Below are 24,498 nucleotides of genomic sequence, written 5' to 3' on the forward strand. Positions count from 1 at the left end.
TCCTAGTGGTCAAGCAATGAAATTTTTTATGTTTCTGAGTGAATGTCCAAACCATAAAATCTCTGATAACCAGAGTATTGCAAATTCCCAGGGGCGGTATCAGTGGCCAGCTCTGGTAGGGGTGTGGCCAGTGCTGGAAACCCAAGGACTCATTTTAGACCCATTTCGACTGAAAATCAATACCCCATTTTTGATAGGATGAAAGTTTAGACCTAAAATACATTTTCCTCAGGAGGCAACATTTTGGGACAATTAATGGCAGTTATGGAAAGGAGAATGGACCACATTTTAGACCAAAGAAAATGAAAAATAATGCAAAGTGGACCCCTGTTTTAGACTCGGTTTAAAAAAACACCCCATTTTAGATCAAAGGGCTACAATGCACCCCAAAGAGTGAGTGGTTAGCTCTATGTGATCGATGAGGGCGCACAGTACAGGGCTCGGGATACTGGGATATGAGTACAATTATGCGGTAGATAATTCACACCCAACATTGCAGGCTAAACAGTCCAAGCCCCTTCAAAGGCTGTGTCTCAAGCAACTGATAAATGTTAATTATAATAAAGAGATTATGCTACCCCAGTCTGGTCTGGTAGCAGAGCTTCCCCAGTGGTGAGAGTTTGGGTAACTGAGACTGGGTGGATACAATACTTAGTAAACAATACTAGTAAACAACACACAAAACTAGTAAACAATACTAGTAAACACATGAAACTAGTAAACAACACACAAAACTAGTAAACAACACACGAAACTAGTAAACAACACAATACTAATAAACACAAAAGTTAAAAAGACAAAGTTTAATAGATATTCTGTCATAAAAAGCAATCAATAAATCTGAAAACACGATATTTACCTTATCAAATTGATCTTAAACTGCTAAAAACACAGACCCTGGCTGACTAATACACTTCCCTTCTTTAAACTGGGTAAAGTTAAATTAGACCCTAGCAGATTAATACAGTTCCCATCAATTCAGGTAAAGTTTAATTAGATCCTGACTGATTAATAAACTTGCTTTCTTCTGACAAATATTGTCCTATAAACTCTGAAAACAAAACTACACTAATATAAACCTCAAAAATTATCAAATGACGGAAACACTGACAAACATTAAGAAAGTTACACGTCTGTATTTACTTCATTCATACATTACATGGAAAGATAAATATTAGAACCAGGAATCTCCATAACTAAATAGGGCGCAGTGGGGGGTACTGAAATACTAACACTTATCAATAGTTATTACAGATGCCTGTGATCTGATCAGGTGCAGAATCAGTGTGGACAAGTCACACTGATTTTCAAGGTCTCGAGAAATGTTATCACTATCAAACCACAGACAACTATGTCATGGGTAAAAGGTCAGGGGTCAAACCATCACACCATAGACAGACAAGTAAGAAACAGACTAGCAACAGATATTGTTCCGGGTTGTTAATTGGGAAAATTGATGCTTCTTGGGGACTGTATTTGTGATAATGTTGGCTCGATACATGTCAAGATTGAAAATTAACCTGTAAATCTATTCTGAATAAACAGGACTCCAGGGAGTGTTTTTTTGTATTGTGTGGCGTGACCATGTATGTGTTCCTGCCGTACGTTAATTTGTCAGTTTGGTTGCCATGATACGGAGAAGATTTTTCAACACCTATAAAACCAGTTTGAATAGTCCACTGATAAAACGTTGTTCAGATCACAGGCACCACAATCATCCCATAATGCAATTCAGTGGAGACACTCTAAACACTCACTATGACATAACGATAAATCCTATTGTCACATATGGTTGGCATGACAACAGTGGACAACTATTTTGATACAATAATAAACGAATCTTGTGCAACTTATGACTATCTTAGGGGGTTCAATGAAACATGTAATACAAAGGTGTAGTTCTGGTGTAATTTAGACTAACTTAGGGAGTTTGATAGCCAATAGACTAACTTGGGGGGTATCAGGACTGCGATAAAACTTACAAGACTTCAGCAGTACACTATAACGTCTGAAATTTACCCGTCACTGAAAAACACATCGGAATTGACAGCTCCAGTTCCACATGCAATTTTAAATTTGTAAATTTGATTGTGGTATTGAAAAACTTGGAATAACGTGACGAGTCAAAGATAATGACAGTTACTCCACACAAAGTTAACATAACTAACATGAGGGTTTTTTTATCCAAAGATGCCCGCGGACTATAACTGTATAATTCATATTAAAACGTCCAGTCTAGTACGGCCTGAAACGACTGCCACCTCTACCACCACCACGTCCGCTATCCCCTGAGCCATATCCGCCACCTGTAGAGAAATAACAGTAAACAATTTAATACTAAAATTATCTGATAACAATCGAATGTAATGTACACAGCACGGCCAGAGTAAAAGTTAGCAAACTGATGGTTCAATTACCAGAGTTATAGTTTGCGTCTATCTTAGTAAACAAAGTGCTCAATTACCAGAGTAAATAATTTGGGTCTATCTTAGTAAACCACAGGCTCAATGGGAACTTGCAATCCAGACTGAGCATGCTCAGATACAAAGGACTACAGGATTATCTGTGGTTATTGTAATACCTAATCTGGAGCAACTGATAAAATAAACCTCCCACAATGGTCAGGGTGACTATGAATTGATCACTCATGGTTGCAAACAATGAAACAGTATTGTTTATAGTACCAATTCATTAGTATTTATTATCACATTTCCCATGATGCAACATTCAACATGGCAGGTTTGCAAGTTCCCTAGTAACACATGACTACTGTACCCATGATGCAACATTCAACATGGCAGGTTTGCAAGTTCCCTAGTAACACATAACTACTGTACCCATGATGCAACATTCAACATGGCAGATGTGCAAGTTCCCTAGTAACACATAACTACTGTACCCATGATGCAACATTCAACATGGCAGGTTTGCAAGTTCCCTAGTAACACATAACTACTGTACCCATGATGCAACATTCAACATGGCAGGTGTGCAAGTTCCCTAGTAACACATGACTACTGTACCCATGATGCAACATTCAACATGGCAGGTGTGCAAGTTCCCTAGTAACACATGACTACTGTACCCATGATGCAACATTCAACATGGCAGGTGTGCAAGTTCCCTAGTAACACATAACTACTGTACCCATGATGCAACATTCAACATGGCAGGTTTGCAAGTTCCCTAGTAACACATGACTACTGTACCCATGATGCAACATTCAACATGGCAGGTGTGCAAGTTCCCTAGTAACACATAACTACTGTACCCATGATGCAACATTCAACATGGCAGGTTTGCAAGTTCCCTAGTAACACATGACTACTGTACCCATGATGCAACATTCAACATGGCAGGTTTGCAAGTTCCCTAGTAACACATGACTACTGTACCCATGATGCAACATTCAACATGGCAGGTGTGCAAGTTCCCTAGTAACACATAACTACTGTACCCATGATGCAACATTCAACATGGCAGGTGTGCAAGTTCCCTAGTAACACATAACTACTGTACCCATGATGCAACATTCAACATGGCAGGTTTGCAAGTTCCCTAGTAACACATAACTACTGTACCCATGATGCAACATTCAACATGGCAGGTGTGCAAGTTCCCTAGTAACACATGACTACTGTACCCATGATGCAACATTCAACATGGCAGGTGTGCAAGTTCCCTAGTAACACATAACTACTGTACCCATGATGCAACATTCAACATGGCAGGTGTGCAAGTTCCCTAGTAACACATGACTACTGTACCCATGATGCAACATTCAACATGGCAGGTGTGCAAGTTCCCTAGTAACACATCACTACTGTACCCATGATGCAACATTCAACATGGCAGGTGTGCAAGTTCCCTAGTAACACATAACTACTGTACCCATGATGCAACATTCAACATGGCAGGTGTGCAAGTTCCCTAGTAACACATCACTACTGTACCCATGATGCAACATTCAACATGGCAGGTGTGCAAGTTCCCTAGTAACACATGACTACTGTACCCATGATGCAACATTCAACATGGCAGGTGTGCAAGTTCCCTAGTAACACATCACTACTGTACCTTGGTTGTAGCTGCTATTATCACTATAAGTATCATAACCACCGCCGTAACTACTCCCGTATTGGCCTCCTTGGTTGCCATAACTACCACCACCATAGCTTCCTCCTTGACTGTACCCACTATTGCCGTAGCCACTGCCTCCTTGGTTGCTATAGCCACCATCACCACCATAGCTGCCTCCTCCTTGGTTGCCGTAGTTATTGTATCCATTTGAATCTTGGCCGTAACTGCTGCCATATCCACCACCAAAGGAATCACTTCCACCTCGTCCACGACCACGTCCTCGGAATCCCCCACGACTCCGACCACCAGCACCTCCTCTTCCTCCTCCACCTCCTCCCATTTGATTTTCCTTTGGTTCCGCTTTCTTTGCCTCAACATTAATGCCACTGACGTCAAAATGCTTTATAACTTTAAAAAAAAGAAGAGGAACAAGTGTTAAGTTTTTCTCAAATAAACTTAGAGGATTTGGCTATCTGACTTGACAGTATAGCCTAGCGACTTGGCTATCTGACTTGACAGTATAGCCCAGAGACTTGGCTATCTGACTTGACAGTATAGCCTAGCGACTTGGCTATCTGACTTGACAGTATGTATAGCCCAGAGATTTGGCTATCTGACTTGACAGTATAGCCTAGCGACTTGGCTATCTGACTTGACAGTATGTATAGCCCAGAGATTTGGCTATCTGACTTGACAGTATAGCCTAGCGACTTGGCTATCTGACTTGACAGTATGTATAGCCCAGAGACTTGGTTATCTGACTTGACAGTATAGCCCAGAGATTTGGCTATCTGACTTGACAGTATAGCCCAGAGATTTGGCTATCTGACTTGACAGTATAGCCCAGAGATTTGGCTATCTGACTTGACAGTATAGCCCAGAGACTTGGCTATCTGACTTGACAGTATAGCCCAGAGACCTGGATATCTGACTTGACAGTATAGCCCAGAGACTTGGCCATCTGACTTGACAGTATAGCCCAGAGACTTGGCTATCTGACTTGACAGTATAGCCCAGAGACTTGACATACTGACTTGACAGTATAGCCCAGAGACTTGGCTATCTCACTGAACATACTGGCTTTCAAGACTGTATATGTATAGCCCACAGACTTGCCTATCTAACTGTACACACTGGCTTGACAGTATAGCCCACAGACTTGGCTATCTCACTGTACACACTGGCTTGACAGTATAGCCCACAGACTTGCCTATCTAACTGTACACACTGGCTTGACAGTATAGCCCACAGACTTGGCTATCTCACTGTACACACTGGCTTGACAGTATAGCCCACAGACTTGCCCAGAGATTTGGCTATCTGACTTGACAGTATAGCCCAGAGATTTGGCTATCTGACTTGACAGTATAGCCCAGAGATTTGGCTATCTGACTTGACAGTATAGCCCAGAGACCTGGATATCTGACTTGACAGTATAGCCCAGAGACTTGGCCATCTGACTTGACAGTATAGCCCAGAGACTTGGCTATCTGACTTGACAGTATAGCCCAGAGACTTGGCTATCTCACTGAACATACTGGCTTTCAAGACTGTATATGTATAGCCCACAGACTTGCCTATCTAACTGTACACACTGGCTTGACAGTATAGCCCAGAGACTTGGCTATCTCACTGTACACACTGGCTTGACAGTATAGCCCAGAGACTTGGCTATCTCACTGTACACACTGGCTTGACAGTATAGCCCACAGACTTGCCTATCTAACTGTACACACTGGCTTGACAGTATAGCCCAGAGACTTGGCTATCTCACTGAACACACTGGCTTCACTGTATAGCCCAGAGACTTGGCTATCTGACTGGACTGTATAGCCCACAGACTTGGCTATCTTACTGTACACACTGGCTTGACTGTATAGCCACAGACTTGGCTATCTGACTTGGCATATTTGCTAGACAGTATATGAATGTTTTCAAGCCAGATTACTGAACGTGTTGTAGACATGTGACAGTGTACTGTAGACATGTGACAATTTAATGTAGACATGTGACAATGTATTCTAGACATGTGACAATTTATTGTAGACATGTGACAATGTATTCTAGACATGTGATAATAAGGTCAATACTTACTGACTGCTTTATCAGCGATATCTTCATCTTCAAATGTGATAAATGCAAACCCCTTTTTCTTGCCGGTATTTCTATCTGTCATCACCTGAAGTTTTTCAATTTTGCCGACTGTTTTGAACACGTCCCGCAGCTGCTCCTCTTCTGCTTCCCGACAACCACCAACAAAAATAATTTTGGTTTTGATGTGACAGTTAGGGGGAGACTATTGATATGAAAAAGACAATAGGAGACAGTTAGGGGGAGACTATTGATATGAAAAAGACAATAGGAGAAAAGTCATTTAAATGTCTACTTTGAAAAAAGAATGGAACATTAGGTATGAAAATTATTTGACAAAGTTGGTTCACAACAAAAGAAATCCTGTGTCATCCTTATAGCTCCACTGATAAGATAACACTAATGTGAGAACCTGGGATTGAAACCCTGGCCTTTAACTGATAAGATAACACTAATGTGAGAACCTGGGATTGAAACCCTGGCCTTTAACTGATAAGATAACACTAATGTGAGAACCTGGGATTGAAACCCTGGCCTTTAACTGATAAGATAACACTAATGTGAGAACCTGGGATTGAAACCCTGGCCTTTAACTGACAAGACAACACTAATGTGTCCTCGAATGATAGCCAAATTTTGTTGTTGTCCGTCAAAATGATAAAAACTGTCATTTCTTGTGAGTCACCACATAGTAAGAGATATGGGAAAAACCAAATTTTGGTGTCACTAGAAATTGTGTGTCAGTGGCAAGTCAAATTACCACATAGTAAGTGGACTTAAAAGAGGTTACATATGACACAAAACAGAACTGCCATTATCATACACCCAACATGATTGGATGAAGTTTTTGTAACTGGCAATCCTATTGGTTATATCACACAGAACAGAACTGCCACTATCATATACCCAACATGATTGGATGAAATTTTTGTAACTGGCGATCCTATTGGTTAGAACACTTACATCTCTTGGGAATGCTCTTTTCACTTCCACCTGTTTTTGGTCAATAGTATGTGGTCTGTTACTTTGACATTGGTCCACCATGTCTAGAGAGTTGTACGTCACAAAACCAAATCCTCGTGATTTCTGTGTGGTATTGTCCTTGACAACAACACTGTCTTTAATTGTACCAAACTGTTCAAAGTACAGTCGTAGGGTGTCATCATCTGTGTTACGATTCAGACCGCCAATAAACAACTTGAGTCCCTGTAAGTAAAAAAAGATTGTTATTTATGTGGCCATATTATCAAATTATTTATTTTTACTTGTTAATTAGAGTTGAATGTTTACCTTCAGTCCGTGTTGGAGATAAACCACTTAGTATTGTTCATGAACATTCTTACTTGGGTTATACTTTGACAGACTCTATGTATGATGATAGTGCAATCAAGCGCCAAATGAAATGTTTTTACAGCCAAGCCAACATGTTACTCCGTAAATTTCCACACTGTACAATTGAGGTTAAGGCTACATTATTTAGAACATTTTGTTCGAATATGTACTGCTCACAGCTGTGGTCATTGTACAACAAGAAATGCATTAACAACCTTAGAGTTGGTTATAACAATGCGTTTCGCATTCTGATGGGTTACTCACGTGACTGCAGTGCCAGTTGTATGTTTGTGCAGCACACAGTCCCCACTATTTGCGGCTCTAAGACGTAAATTGATGTACAACTTTTTTAAACGTATCGAAAACAGTCAAAATAGTTTAATTGCAGCAGTGCTAAATTCCGATACAATCCTCTATTCGGGGATTCATAAACTGTATAGAGATTTGTTGTATTTTTAAATGCTTTTATTTGTCCATGTGTGTATTTGTCAGATTGTCTTTTTAAAGTCTTACTTGTTTTAAATTGCCGTTTTTTTTAAGTATAGTTTTTATCTATGGGATGTTTTTGAGCGTGTTTGCGTTCTTTTTCTTTCCCGAAATAAAGTTTAATAATAATAATAATAAATAACTTTAATTAAAGTGGCCATATGGATGAGAATTGGGTATTTATCATGGATTTTTAATTCATCAAATCATTTTATCATGGCTTCCTACTTGAAAAATCAATGTGAAATAACATTGAACAAGTCAATGTTTGTAATACATTGCAAAAAAAAAAAAGAAAAAAAAAAAGATTTTAAAAATTGTATTAAAAAGTTTGTTATTGTATGTACAAAAACAAATATTGACACACATGTCTTTTGCCATCTAAAGGTTTTTATCACTTACATACAATATACTGGACTCAACATTAACTTTTCTCTAAGACAGGCCCAGTGGTAGCACAAGGGTGGTGACAAGTAGTCTTATATTCCTCAACTGAAAACATAGTTCTCTATTGGAAATGTGTGAAAAGACTTTCATGTTCATAAATATTCCATTCTAAGTTACACATACACAAGTCTCAAAAGCGACTTCATATCAGATGTACCTCCCAAAAGGTCAGAGGTCATACTACACCAGCTAACAAGCAAAATGGTGACAATCAAATTTTAGTTGACACTTCAGTAAAAAACCGTTCGCGAACAAACTATAAAACCACGTGAGAAATGTTTTAATTGTGACAGTTTTTTGGAATATTTATAAAATTTGAAACTGCTTCTGTTAAACGGTGTGTAAAGGGGTTGTCTTTTATAAAATGTATCTAGTATTTAATACTAATCAGACAAAAGTCATTAACACATTGAAAAGTGATTCAAAACAAGGTAGATTTTACTCGACACAACAACTACTAACCCCATATAGAATGACAAATTCATTATTTTTCAAGCGTTATCGGCGAAAAACAAAAATAAAGCTGGTTTCCGTCGCCCTCTCAGAGAGCCCGGTAAAAACAAAAGCCCCAGTAAATTGACGCATACATTTAGCGTCCTCCATTGTGACGTCACAGCACCCTTATTAAAAAATCAAACACTAACAGCTTTTTGACGCGAAGGCCAACAATAAAATAGATATCCAGGTTTATATTACGTAAACGAGGTAGTCAGTTTATATTTCATGACTTAGAACAATGAACAACTCTTCGAAACCGACGGTAAAACTTGATTTTTTTTGAAGGACACGTGTTCACTGCTTGCACATGTTTGACAGTGCAGCTAAAAAAGCTAACAAACCCGCTCCACTTTGAACTCTCTCCCTAAACCGTAAACGACAACTTTACCAAAAATGCTACCATTTTGTGCCATACACTGACACCGTATCTGAAATGAAATGGTCCAAATAGCCCTGTAATCACTGAATTTATACAAAATAAACCAGAGTTTCAATGAATACTAATTCGTTGTCCTCCAAGCAAGGTAAAATGAGTCTCGTGGACCATGGATGTCCTCCATCATGGATACAGTGAACATTTCACACAGTACACATACGTATCAGCACTAACTCGTGTGAGGGAAAAATTAGTTCGCTAGCGTTGTGTTCATAATGAAATACATAACTACGTTTTAGCAATCATCGTGATAAGTAAAATAAAGGGTGGGCCAAAAAGCTAGAAAAGAAGTCTTCAACAAAACGTGAGTAATTTCGAGCCGGGTTGAGACGACAACAGGAAACCGCCATAAGGCCTGTAGAAGACAAAGAACACGGAGCAATGGCTTTACCGACCACGATATGGCCTGCAAATTTGACACGCAAAAGATACATGTATTACATGGACTGGCGGGAAAACACTATCGAAATTCTAACTAAAGACAGACAAATGAGAAATACTTACTGCGTCGTCACCAGACATTTTGACCAGTTTTTATGTAAGTTTGAAAATTGATATGGAATCTTGACACCACGCCACGTTCTTCAGTGCTTACCCACGCCGTGTGACTGAAAGCGAATGAATAAGCAGATTACATACGCGGGTTTGACAATGAACTCAGACACGCACACGTGACCAATAATATGTAAATTAAAACTTGGATAAACAATACAGCTATATACTCACTTTGGATAATTGTAAATTTGAAGACAGTGCTAGTTAAGACAACACAAAGCTAGCTTTTTCGGTACACCGATCGCGGGTTGAATTTGGAAAAGGTCGGGTTAGGTTGACGGATGTAACATTAAATTAGATTCGGATTCAGATTCAGATTGACATTCAGACCTGCAATCGTTTTATGGTTCAGACTTGCAATCGTTTCATGGTATCCGAAAAAGTCCTACATATTTCTCCAACCATCACTCAACCCTTACACATTTCAAAATAAACTGGCTAAGTTATATATTTTTCGGATTTCACTTACAAAATTCCTCAAGACCTGCTCAGTGAGATAATATTCTTTTCAAGGGCAGACTGTTTCAAGGGTGGTCAAAATAAAGGGCGCCATCACGAGGTGGCCTTCGGTGACATAAAGTTGTGAATTACAATTTGCTAAACATGTATTTGTTGATAACGAATGTCAATATTGCAAAGTCGATAACCATATTGCTTCCATACTAAGATAACTGCAGGGTGATTCTATAACCATATTGCTTCCATAGATATACAGCAGGGTGGTTCTATAACCATATTGCTTCCATAGATATACAGCAGGGTGGTTCTATAACTATATTGCTTCCATAGATATACTGCAGGGTGGTTCTATAACCATATTGCTTCCATAGATATACTGCAGGGTGATTCTATAACCATATTGCTTCCATAGATATACTGCAGGGTGGTTCTATAACCATATTGCTTCCATAGATATACAGCAGGGTGGTTCTATAACCATATTGCTTCCATAGATATACAGCAGGGTGATTCTATAACCATATTGCTTACATAGATATACAGCAGGGTGGTTCTATAACTATATTGCATCCATAGATATACTGCAGGGTGGTTCTATAACCATATTGCTTACATAGATATACAGCAGGGTGGTTCTATAACTATATTGCATCCATAGATATACTGCAGGGTGGTTCTATAACCATATTGCTTACATAGATATACAGCAGGGTGGTTCTATAACCATATTGCTTCCATATACTGCCAGGGGGTAATACCTCACTTTGGTTTATTTTGTTGTTTATTCCTGTATATGATTTTTACTCGTCTTTTACTCGTGTGTGTATTTTTAATTTTTTCTTAGTGCTGCTCCTAACAATCTTAGTGAGCCCCTGATACAAAAGGGATGCAATAAATAAATAAACAGATATACTGGCGTGTGATTCTATTACCTTATTGCCTCTATATACTAGTATGTGGTAATTCTATAACCTTATTGCTTCCATATACTAGTATGTGGTAATTCTATAACCTTATTGCTTCCATATACTAGTATGTGGTAATTCTATAACCTTATTGCTTCCATATACTAGTATGTGGTAATTCTATAACCTTATTGCTTCCATAAAGTTTAAAGTTTAAAGTTTATTTTCTAAAGCGCCTTTTCTATTTATTAATATTCAAAAGCGCTGTACATAAAATAGATTTAAAAGCATGGTAAAACAACATAATAAAGCTAAAAACAACAAATTGGTTACAATAATTACAAAAAGGCTAAAATGACTACTTAGTAAAAGACACGTGGTAATAAATTAATACAGTTTATAATATTGTTTAAACAGATGTGTTTTAAGTTCACCTTTAAAAAGTTCAATGTCAGTGATCAGCTTTAGTTCTCCAGGAATTGAGTTCCATAGCTTTGGTCCACAAATGGTAAGCGCTCTGTCATTTAGTGTATTATATGATCAAGGTACAGCAAGATTTTGACTACTGTCGTTATGTAAATTGTAACGAGAATTGTTGGTACGTGTGAACGAATCCTGGATATACAAAGGTGCTTTACCATTCAAAGCCTTAAAAACTAGTAAAATTACTTTAAAATCAACTCTTGCCTTGACAGGCAGCCAGTGAAGCTCAATAAGAGATTGTGTTATTCCATCATACTTTCTCAAACCTTTTACAACTTGTGCATCATTATTTTGTACTCGCTGCAATCTGTCAAACAAATACTGTGGCATTCCATACAATATGGAGTTTGCATAATCAAGATGATAACTGACTAGAGGATGAACCAATGTTTCACAAGCTTTCTGATTCAGATATGTACGGATACGACGGAGATTGTATAAGTTATGATTGACTTTCTTACAGAGTTGGTTAACATGACGAACCATCGATAGATTTGAATCTAACCAGCTTCCCAGATTGCGGACATGGTCAACTATTTTGATCTGATTATCTCCGACAGTAATAAGCTTACTTGTTACTTTAGCTAATTGTTGTTTTGTCCCTAGTAGCATTACTTCAGTTTTGTTCTCATTTAACTTCAGTCTATATGTTGACATCCAGGCTTGTATGTCACCGACACACCTCTCTATACACTTTATAGCATCAGTTTCATCATCATCCATATACTGGCATGGGGTAATTCTATAACCTTATTGCTTCCATATATACTGGCATGGGGTAATTCTATAACCTTATTGCTTCCATATATACTGGCATGGGGTAATTCTATAACCTTATTGCTTCCATATATACCGGCATGGAGTAATTCTATAACCTTATTGCTTCCATATATACCGGCATGGAGTAATTCTATAACCTTATTGCTTCCATATATACTGGCATGGAGTAATTCTATAACCTTATTGCTTCCATATATACCGGCATGGAGTAATTCTATAACCTTATTGCTTCCATATATACTGGCATGGAGTAATTCTATAACCTTATTGCTTCCATATATACTGGCATGGGGTAATTCTATAACCTCATTGATTCCATATATACTGGCATGGGGTAATTCTATAACCTTATTGCTTCCATATATACTGGCATGTGGTAATTCTATAACCATATTGCTTCCATATACTGGCATGGGGTAATTCTATAACCTTATTGCTTCCATATATACTGGCATGTGGTAATTCTATAACCATATTGCTTCCATATATACTGGCATGTGGTAATTCTATAACCATATTGCTTCCATATACCGGCATGGGGTAATTCTATAACCATATTGCTTCCATATACTGGCATGGGGTAATTCTATAACCTTATTGCTTCCATATACTGGCATGGGGTAATTCTATAACCTTATTGCTTCCATATACTGGCATGGGGTAATTCTATAACCTTATTGCTTCCATATATACTGGCATGTGGTAATTCTATAACCATATTGCTTCCATATACTGGCATGTGGTAATTCTATAACCATATTGCTTCCATATACTGGCATGGGGTAATTCTATAACCTTATTGCTTCCATATACTGGCATGGGGTAATTCTATAACCTTATTACTTCCATATATACTGGCATGGGGTAATTCTATAACCTTATTGCTTCCATATATACTGGCATGGGGTAAATCTATAACCTTGTTGCTTCCATATACTGGCACGGGGTAATTCTATAACCTTGTTGCTTCCATTTACTGCCAGGGGGTAATTCTATAATATTGCTTCCATATACTGGCACGGACAAAACATAACACTCATATATTACTAAACAGGAGTGATTCTGTGACAATTTCTCTTGTATGTTGACAGGGATATTCTATAATATATGATGGGGCTGGTAACTCTTGTAGGAGGAACTTTATATGACCTATTGGGGTTTGATTTCTACCATACACTGGCACGGCAAGGGGTGATCCTACAACACACTCCCATACACTGGCAGGGGTGATTCTAACACTTTCTCCAATCAAATGACAGAGGTGACAAAATACTTTCTCCCATACGACAGGGGTGACATGATAACGCTTTCTCCCATACATTACTAGTCAGGTGTGATTCTAGGACAGTTTCTCCCATACATTACTAGTCAGGTGTGATTCTGGGACAGTTTCTCCCATACATTACTAGTCATGGGTGATTCTATGACAGTTTCTCCCATACATTACTAGTCAGGGGTGATTCTAGGACAGTTTCTCCCATACATTAGTAGTCAGGGGTGATTCTAGGCCAGTTTCTCCCATACATTACTAGTCAGGGGCAGGGGGTGATTCTAGGACAGTTTTCCTAGTATGCTGGCAGGGTCATAATATGATTTGGCTATTCTGTAACATGTCGTCAGAAGTAACTTTTATAGAACCTTCTCTTGGAATATTTTTGATGAAGTGGTCAAAATTTTTTTCTATATTGATAATGGCTGGCTTATAACACCCCATCCTATGAGAATTCTATTTTCTCACAGATTATCCACTACGAGTTCTCCCCACTTGCTGAGATAAAAATAATTAGCAGAAAGTCAAGACAGGCTTTAAAAAAGACAATCAATTTTAATTTTGTCATCTGAAAAGAAATCAATAAATCTTGACACATGATATTTAATACAACCAAATAATCAATACTCACAGATAAACAGGCTGAACAAATATGCTAGATCCTGATTGATTAATACACTTTCTACTTTAATGGAAATATAGACTAGAACCTGACTAATACATGTCCTTCTTTACAGTGATAGAGACTAGGCCCTAACTGACTAATACACATCCTTCTTTAATGGAGATATATATATACTAGACCCTAACTGACTAATACACGTCCTTTAAGAGAGATATACATTAGGAAAAACCTGACTGACTTTGACTCGTCCTTCATCATGATAATAAAGACTAGACCCTAGCTGATTAATATACCTGTTTGCTTTATTCTGAAAATAATGACAACTATAAATAATATAGACACACTGGGGGAACAAAAACTACATTAGCAAAAATAAACATCAAAACTGTGAAAAAGAGTCAAGAATATTGGACATCAACACTAATAAAAGTTATCTATGTTTTCATCTAATTCATCCCCTAGGTAATCGTCGTGGCAACAGATGGCTACAGAAACTAGGAATCTGTATAAAAAGTACTGCATGTTGCGAGAGATTCATCATATGTACTATCTTCCTTATTTATGTCAGGGAAACTACTTGGCAGCATCCAGCTTGAACAGAATCAATCGTACGTCTTAACAGCGATATAGATTATTTTGATAATTTTGTTATAGCGATGATAGAGCCTATGTGTATTTGGTATAATAACGGCCATAGGTCCTATTTCAACACACTTGGTCTTATAGCGGCAGTTTATCCTATTACGATAGACTTGGTATTATCGGCGATATATCCTATGACAATATACTGCTGGTGTAATATCGGCCATAGATCCTACGACAATATACTGCTGGTGTAATATCGGCCATATATCCTATGACAATATACTGCTGGTGTAATATCGGCCATAGATCCTACGACAATATACTGCTGGTGTAATAACGGCCATAGATCCTACGACAACAGACTGGCGATGTACAAGTATAATCGGTGATATATCCTATAGCAATAGACTGCTGGTGTAATAACGGCCATAGGTCTTATTTCCACAAACTTGATGTTATAGCAGCAATATATCCTATTACGATAGACTTGGTATTATCGGCGATACATCCTATTACGACAGACTGCTGGTATAATATCGGCCATAGATCTTATAGCGATAGACTGCTGGTGTTATAACGGTGATAGGTCTTATAGCAATAGACTTGGTGCTACAGCGGCAATATATCCTATTACGATAGACTGCTGGTGTTATAACGGCCATAGATCTTATTTTCAACAGAATTGGTGTTACAATGGTGATATATCCTAGGACAATTGACTCCTGATGTACTGACGGCAATAGTTCTTACAACGGTGATTAGCCTATTTCAATAGACTTGATGTAATAGTGATATGATGTTCTATTTCGACCGACTTCCTTCGATAGTTGATATAATAGTGGCGATATTACGATACAGGTGATTTATTAACGGCATATATATTTCCTAAGACTGATGATCAGGTAATATATACAAAGACTGCTGATGTGAAACGCCAATGTGGTATCCTATGGTATCTTATAGCTGTGATTCTTCTATAGTAATGTATAGCATCAGAGGTCATGTGGTCCTGGTGTAACTTAGACTACCTTAGGGGGTCTGCATTTCACATCTGAAGTCCTGGTGTAACTTAGACTACCTTAGGGGGTCAATGAAGTCTGCTTGTACTTTGTATATCAGCCTTAAATTTCTCTTTCCTAGATATAATAAAAAAATATATAGCCATGTTATTTGTAAACAGTATTAATCAACTCAAACTTACACATAACTGACATCATTGGACAACTTCCACACTTACTAGTATACGACAATTAACTTACTTTCTAAGTTGCACATAGTTGACATTAAAGCTACAAACATAAATCTATCACAAGCAGAGGTTAGACAACTTGGTAATAATAAAGTCTTACTATATCTAGTTGTCAAGACATGCAGTATTGTTACTTTTTAAGTAAAAGATTAATCTAAAGTGAGGAATTACCATTGCATAATACATTTAGACAAGATTTGGCACAGGGCCAAAGAAAATTGTTCTTTTGGCATGTGGCCAAAAACAAGTTTTTAAGCTGGCACGAGGCCAACTTTTTTGTTGGCTCGGGCCAAAGATGTAATTTGTTGTTGGCATAGCGCCAGAATTGATTATGTTCTTCAGACTACATCCGACTGTCCCATTACAACCCATCCTACCTCCTCAGAATGGGTATGGTCACAGGAATTGTAGATGAGAATTGAGCACATGTTGATGTTCGTGTATTGGTTAATGCATTGATGGCAAATCTCATGACTCCCATAGAAATAATCATGCAAGTGAAATTCAAAGAAAACATTCAAAGTTGAACATAAAATATTGCTTCTCAGTGTCAGCAAATTATTGAGAAGAATCCAAAGTTTGGTTGACATCTTATGAACATCTGAAGAATGCTGTAAACCTGGAATTTTTTTTATTGAACGTGTTATGTCATCTACTACCGAGTCAGAGCATCTGCCATGTAGTGTGACACACCAATTGACACCGAGTCTTGCGCCAGCCAGCACAGAGTGTATTACACCAGCTACCACAGAGTGTATTACAACAGCTGGCACAGAGTGTGACACACCAATTGACACCGAGTCTTACACCAGCCAGCAGAGTGTGACACACCAGCTAGCACAGAGTGTGACACCAGCTAGCACAGACTGTTACACAAACTGGCACTGAGTGTGACACACCAACTGGCACAGAGTGTGACACGCCAGCCAGCACAGTGTATTACACCAGCTGGCACAGAGTGTGACACACCAACTGGCACAGTGTGTAACACCCTCCATGCTGTGTTACATCAGTCATACCATCCCACTGCGCCATGTAGCGTCAAAAATTTGTTGCATCCAAACAAGTATACTGCATGACCAAGTTTGACCAAACAATGTTCATCAGCTTGATAGATCAAATGATTTACAACAATATTCAACCAACTGTATCTCTTAGTCTGTCTCAAGCTGTGCTGAAACAATCTTCTACCAACTGTATCTCTTAGTCTGTTTTAGCACAGCTTGAGACAGGCAAAGAGATACAGTTGGTAGAACATTGTTGCACAAAGCGTATAACACACAAGCAGTTCAAAGTCAAACTTTGAACTTGTAAATCATGATCAAGTTCATTTCTTGGACCGATTAAAAAAAATATCTATACTTACAATCTATACATGTCTTGTCTTGCCTAGTATGGCTTGTATCGGCCACCACGACCACCTTCTCCAGCTCCATAACCAGCTAGATATGTGGGGGGGAGGGGGAACAATGACAAAAGAGGTTTAGTTCAATTCTATAATCCTTTCTCTACCAGAATGGGGAGGGGACGTTATTGTTTGGACATACAAAATTAGAAACTTCAGGATGAGTTGTGTTACATATTGAACCATGTAAACTGTAAGTCCAACCATAGACCCTCCCCACCCCTCCAATGTCAACATTTTCAGGAATACAGTTCCCACAATACAACGGATTCAAAAAATTACAGATTTCTTTCTTTCCTGAATTTGCATAATTACTATAGTCCAACATCAACAAATAAACAATGTGTAAAACTCTCTAAAAACAAAGTCGTCAGTTAGGAGTCACATGTTATCAGAATAACAGAAACCTATTGAGGGCGCTCTCCAAGATCTATAACCACAATTTCAAGTTTCAGGAATAAATATATTTATTTTGGGTCGACAAGCTCGCGAAAACAATCACGTGGTAGTTAACTGACTTTAACACAAAAAAATGAAGTTTCAACTATATTTGGTGGATATCCTTCCCACAATGCATTTCCAAATCCATATAAAACTGACAATATCAGCCCGCGGATGAATGGAACCTTTCACAAACAGGGAAAGAAACCATAATCTGACCTCTGACCCTGTGACCTGGCCTTGAAATACTTGCATCCATATAGTCTGCTCTCGTAACCCCCCCCCCCCCCCACACCCCATAATCTGACTGCTATTTTTTATGCAGAGTAGGCCTTGAAGTACTTACATCCATATGATCCGCCCCCATAACCACTGTTTCCATAGTTACCACCACTGTTTCCATAGTTACCACCACTGTTTCCATAGTTACCACCACTGCTTCCATAGTTACCACCACCACTTCCATAGTTACCATAACCTAATAGAATACAAAAATGCCAAAAATCGTTAATTTTTATCAATTCTGTAATCCACTACACATGGCAAGACAGAAAAGTTAAAATTATCACGTACGTACAGTTCGTTATACTTAGGCAAAAAAAAAAAAAGAATTATTTCGGTCATTGCACACATCACTTAAAACTTTGAAACTCTCATGACAACTTCTCTTCACAACTCTCATAACATCTTCTCTTCACAACTCTTGCGACAACTTCTCTTCAAAACTCTGACAACTTTCAAAGTCACTGAAGCTCTACTCACCACCTCCTTGATTGTAGCTTCCATCACTATAATTGTCATAGCCTCCATAACCACCTCCTCCTTGGTTGCCATAGCCACCACCTCCATAACTACCTCCTTGGTTGCCATAGTTACTGTATCCTTGGCCTTGATTGTAACCACCACCACCACGACCACGACTACCCCCACGGCCAGAATAACTACCCCCACGGCCTGAATAACTACCCCCACGGCCACCACCACGACCACCACCACCACCTGCCTCCCTTGGCTCCGCTTTCTTCACCTCAAGTCTAATATTGCCAATGTTTAAATGCTTCTTAACTGTTGAAAAATAATAACACATCATCAATGACAATGTATTGTAGATATGTGACAATATACTGTAGACATGTGACAATGTGCTTTAGACATGTGACACTGCTGTAGACGTGTGATAATATACTGTTGACATGTGACACTGCTGTAGACATGTGACGTTTTCAGACATGTGACACTGCTGTAGACATGTGACAATATACTGTAGATATGTGACTGTTTTTAGACATGTGACACTGCTGCAGACATGTGACAATATACTGTTGACATGTGACACTGCTGTAGACATGTGACAATATACTGTAGACATGTGACACTGCTGTAGACATGTGACAATATACTGTAGATATGTGACAATGTGCTTTAGACATGTGACACTGCTGTAGACATGTGACAATATACTGTTGACATGTGACTGCTGTAGACATGTGACAATATACTGTTGACATGTGACAATATACTGTAGATATGTGACTGTTTTTAGACATGTGACACTGCTGTAGACATGTGACAATATACTGTAGATATGTGACAATGTGCTTTAGACATGTGACACTGCTGTAGACATGTGACAATATACTGTTGACATGTGACTGCTGTAGACATGTGACAATATACTGTTGACATGTGACACTGCTGCAGACATGTGACAATATACTGTAGACATGTGACAATGTACTGTAGACATGTGACAATGTGTTGTTGATATGTGACAATGTACTGTAGACATGTGATAATGTGTTTTAGACATGTGACAATGTACTGTAGACATGTGATAATGTGTTTTAGACATGTGACAATGTACTGTAGACATGTGACTGTTGTAGACATGTTAATGTGTTTTAGACATGTGATAATGTACTGTAGACATGTGACTGTGTTGTAGACATGTGACAATGTACTGTAGACATGTGACTGTTGTAGACATGTGACTGTGTTGTAGACATGTGACAATGTACTGTAGACATGTGACAATGTGTTGTAGACATGTGACAATGTACTGTAGACATGTGACAATGTACTGTAGACATGTGACAATGTGCTGTAGACATGTGATACTTATAAGTTCACCACTTACTAACTGCAACATCAGCAAGATCTTCAGTTGCCATAGTGACAAAAGCAAATCCCTTCTTCTTGCCAGTAGTTTTATCCGTAATAACATCCACCTTTTCAACCTCTCCCACATTCTCAGTAAAGACATTTGTCAACTGGTTCTCATCGGCATCTCGACTTCCTCCGACAAACAGTTTCTTTGTTTTAATGTGAGCAGTTGTGTCATTTTGCTGTTCAATTCAAAATATAAAAAAACAGAGATGTTATTCGCCAATATTTTTCTTTGGTCACTCACTAACACAGCCCAAAATTGACTAGTTCAAGTCTGCACCATTTCTGAACTTGACACTACAGCCCAAGAATTGTGACCTGCACTACAGCCCAAGAATTGTGAGCTGTACTACAGCCCAAGAATTGTGAGCTGTACTACGGCCCAAGAATTGTGAGCTGTAGTACGGCCCAAGAATTGTGAGCTGTACTACAGCCCAAGAATTGTGAGCTGTACTACAGCCCAAGAATTGTGAGCTGTACTACAGCCCAAGAATTGTGAGCTGCACTACAGCCCAAGAATTGTGAGCTGCACTACAGCCCAATAATTGTGACCTGCACTACAGCCCAAGAATTGTGAGCTGTAGTATAGCCCAGGAATTGTGACCAGCACTACATTAGTGTAGCACTGTAGTCCAACACTCCTGAACTGAAAACAGATTTCCTTTACTGGAAACATGTGTTATCAAAATAATCGTACTGTTGTAAATCTTCCATTCTTTAGATCATCACATAATCAGTGGTATTGTCTAAGCTTAAGTGGGCTACCAGCTGCAAATTATGGTAGCCCCAAGACAAGAATTGGTAGTCTGTGGGTATGGGACTACGGTAGCCCCAAGACAAGAATTGGTAGTCTGTGGGTATGGGACTACGGTAGCCCCATGACAAGAATTGGTAGTTTGTGGGTATGGCCACTATGGGACTACGGTAGCCCCATGACAAGAATTAGTAGTCTGTGGATATGGGACTACGGTAGCCCCATGACAAAAATTGGTAGTCTGTGGGTATGGGACTATGGTAGCCCCATGACAAGAATTAGTAGTCTGTGGGTATGGGACTACGGTAGCCCCATGACAAGAATTGGTAGTTTGTGGGTATGGGACTATGGTAGCCCCATGACAAGAATTGGTAGTCTGTGGGTATGGGACTACGGTAGCCCCATGACAAGAATTGGTAGTCTGTGGGTATGGGACTACGGTAGCCCCATGACAAGAATTAGTAGTCTGTGGGTATGGGACTACGGTAGCGACATGACAAGAATTGGTAGTTTGTGGGTATGGGACTACGGTAGCCCGACAAGAATTGGTAGTCTGTGGATATGGGACTATGGTAGCCCCATGACAAGAATTGGTAGTTGAGGTGCTGACTCCCATGATGCAATGTCCCACAGCAAAGATATCCATAATACTAGTATATCAGCTTAGTCAGAAATATTTCAACATAAACCAATGTACACACAAGAAATCATAAACTTGCAGACTATGGCCCTTTCACATATAAACAGCACTGGTAGTTTATATCAGCTTGTCGACACAGTCAGGCCACCCTTTTAGGACATGCCAGCTGCTTCCTATGCTGATGTATTTTACTCTAAGCCATCATATGGCATTACCTCATCACTATACAAGATGGGTACTGTGGCTGACAGCTATACAACTATACAAGATGGGTACTGTGGCTGACAGCTATACAAGATGGGTACTGTGGCTGACAGCTATACAACTATACAAGATGGGTACTGTGGCTGACAGCTATACAACTATACAAGATGGGTATGTACTGTGGTTGACAGTCATACGAGATGGGTATTGCAGCAACATGTATTTATAGATTGGAACCCAACATTATTCTAACCATTTCACCACCACTGCCCCCCCCCCCCCCCCATGCCAACAGATCAAAAAGCAATATGTGTCTGTGCTGTACCTGTTGGGAGCTAAACAAACTTAGAAACATTAAATTGACTTACATCTCTTGGAATGGCTCTTTTGATTTCCACTTCTTTACCATCGATAATGTGTGGTCTGTTTTCAAGACATTTATCAACCATTTCAGATGTTTCATACGTAACAAATCCAAAACCTCTGGAATTTTTAGTGGTGCTGTCCCTAACAACAACATTATCATTTATTTTACCATACTTCTCAAAGTGGTTTCTCAGACCCTCATCATCGGTGTCTCGGTTCAGACCACCGATAAACACCTTTAGGAGCTGGAAAATTAAAACAGGGATAGTATTGACATTTTTAATTAGTTAACTTTATTACTTAAAGTGGCCATATGGATGAGAATTTGGTATTTATTTTGGATTTTTATTTGATAAAACAGCTTCACTAAGTTTTTCTACTTGAAAAAATAATATGAAATAACATATACTAAGTCCGTGTTCATAACTCAATACATTGCAAAAAGATGCAAAAAGTTTGTTATTGTACGTACAATAACAAACATTTTACACATTGTTTAATGTTTTGCCGTTTATTGAGTTGTGAACATAGACTTGGTATATGTTATTTCACATTATTTTTTCAAGTAGAAAAACTTAGTGAAGCTGTTTTATCAAATAAAAATCAAAAATAAATACTAAATTCTCATCCATATGGCCACTTTAACAACATGCTGTGGAAAGCATGGTATAGTAAACACAATACAATACAAGACAAAAATACAATACACATTACTTGTCTGCTGAGGGGATCTTTCGAGATGTATCTAAAAGAAATTTGGCAAAAGGAAGTTTATCATCTGAACCTAGAATATACAAAAATTTCTCTTGACTGTTTAAAGTGTTAAAATAAGCACATTTCAAAGATATCGAAGAAAATAAATGGTACTTCGACACAAAGACAATATACTTGTTAGTCGCAAAACATTATTTATTTTTATCTTCTATCAGATGTACAGCCATCACGGATTGGAAGAACAGCTCTATATTGTCTTTTTAAGTTGATGGCAGTTTCGGCCATCATCGCAAACCACGACTATTTTACGGTACCGTTCTCAACAACTTCAAGTCTGTCCTTACTGGAAAATAATAGCTCTGGTTCTCAAGAATGGTTTCCGCATTCAATATTTCTTGTGAGACCACAATTTTTGCAATTACATTAGTTTTTTCTCAGATACGAAGAAAAAAGTTTACAAACGTGGGATCAGTACTAGGTAACCGGAACCAAAGAATTATTTTTTATAGGCCATTAATAGCTTTGACTTGGTTTGGGGATAAGAATAGTATCCCATAATATTCATTACTGACAAAAGCTCCCATGGTCCTGTGGGGCACATGGGGCAGCTTTCTCCATTGTTTTAAAGGGACGCTTTCGAAGAAAGGTCCATTGTTTTGAGTTTTGAACATTGCCACGCCGCAATATTTGCATATGTTGAAAAATGGGAATGCATTTTCTCTTCCGTTTAACGCGAAAAAAAAATGTTATTTACACCGACAGGCAGCATCGACCTTTAAGTTCAACAGATATAAATTTATCAAGTACTAATTCGAAGATCTAAAAATTGGGTAAACAACCGGTTTGGCCCACACAAACAATGGAATGTGTTTGACCGATCAATATATGCCACTTCCATTCAATAAACGTAGAAAATGATTACGTAACACAGTTTGTACTCACAAGAAACACCCATGACAAAAAAAACATTTCACGATAAAACAGACAAGACAAAAACTATCTTTTGACATTATAAGCTATACTTACTGCCTCTAAATGCTGATTGGAATCCGACATTTTCCGATTATTGATGTAAATGATTCGCTTGACCTCGCTCAGGACCACGTTGTCTTCTTTTATCACACGCTATCGTTTGCTGGAACTTGAAGAGTATGATTGTAAATAAAACGACCTACCTCAATATACACACGATTATAAATATGTAAGTTAGAAACTAATAAATAAAATAAGATAGTGTTACTTACCCTGTGTTTTTGTTTAACAGCACAAAAAGCTGATAAACTGTATGCCTGCGTTCGATCGTGTTTTAATGCCGCGATGTGAGCTAACGCAGGGGTTGATGGGAAATGTGCCCTTACATCACGATCTGTGTCTACAGACTGTATCTGTGTCACGACACTGAAGTTGTCTTCAAAATGGGATTGAAACACGTATTCAGAAATGTAATCGTAATGGCGTTCGGGTAACAGTCCAAATTTAGCAAAAAGAGCGTAATTGTGGTTAATATGCAATAATTCACAGGCACTT

The 24,498-nt window shown here is 38.5% G+C and overlaps 1 protein-coding gene across 1 annotated transcript; it reads right to left on the reverse strand.

Annotated features, from left to right (window-relative positions):
- Window positions 1-788: 788 nt before the first annotated feature.
- LOC144450125 (uncharacterized) lies at window positions 789-24,333 on the reverse strand. Its single transcript, XM_078140693.1, has 12 exons — window positions 24,216-24,333; window positions 23,998-24,112; window positions 22,260-22,502; window positions 20,265-20,472; window positions 18,890-19,192; window positions 18,474-18,605; window positions 17,703-17,723; window positions 9,323-9,396; window positions 7,135-7,377; window positions 6,175-6,376; window positions 4,078-4,488; window positions 789-2,306 (listed from the first exon to the last, which is right to left on the reverse strand). Exons 2-12 carry the CDS (start codon window positions 24,025-24,027, stop codon window positions 2,236-2,238), a joined length of 1,938 nt encoding a protein of 645 aa, XP_077996819.1. The 5' UTR covers window positions 24,028-24,112; window positions 24,216-24,333; the 3' UTR covers window positions 789-2,235.
- Window positions 24,334-24,498: the final 165 nt, after the last annotated feature.

This window comes from Glandiceps talaboti, chromosome 19 (assembly GCF_964340395.1).
Source record: "Glandiceps talaboti chromosome 19, keGlaTala1.1, whole genome shotgun sequence".
NCBI classification, from domain to species: Eukaryota; Metazoa; Hemichordata; class Enteropneusta; family Spengelidae; genus Glandiceps; species Glandiceps talaboti.

Excerpts from the sequence above, each read along its gene's own strand:
- LOC144450125 (XM_078140693.1), bottom strand. The coding sequence starts at position 24,027 with ATGTCGGATTCCAATCAGCATTTAGAGGCA. Across the intron at positions 22,503-23,997 it reads CCAATCAGCATTTAGAGGCA|CTCCTAAAGGTGTTTATCGG; the intron begins GTAAGTATAGCT and ends TTAATTTTCCAG. Across the intron at positions 2,307-4,077 it reads TAATAGCAGCTACAACCAAG|GTGGCGGATATGGCTCAGGG; the intron begins GTACAGTAGTGA and ends ATTTCTCTACAG.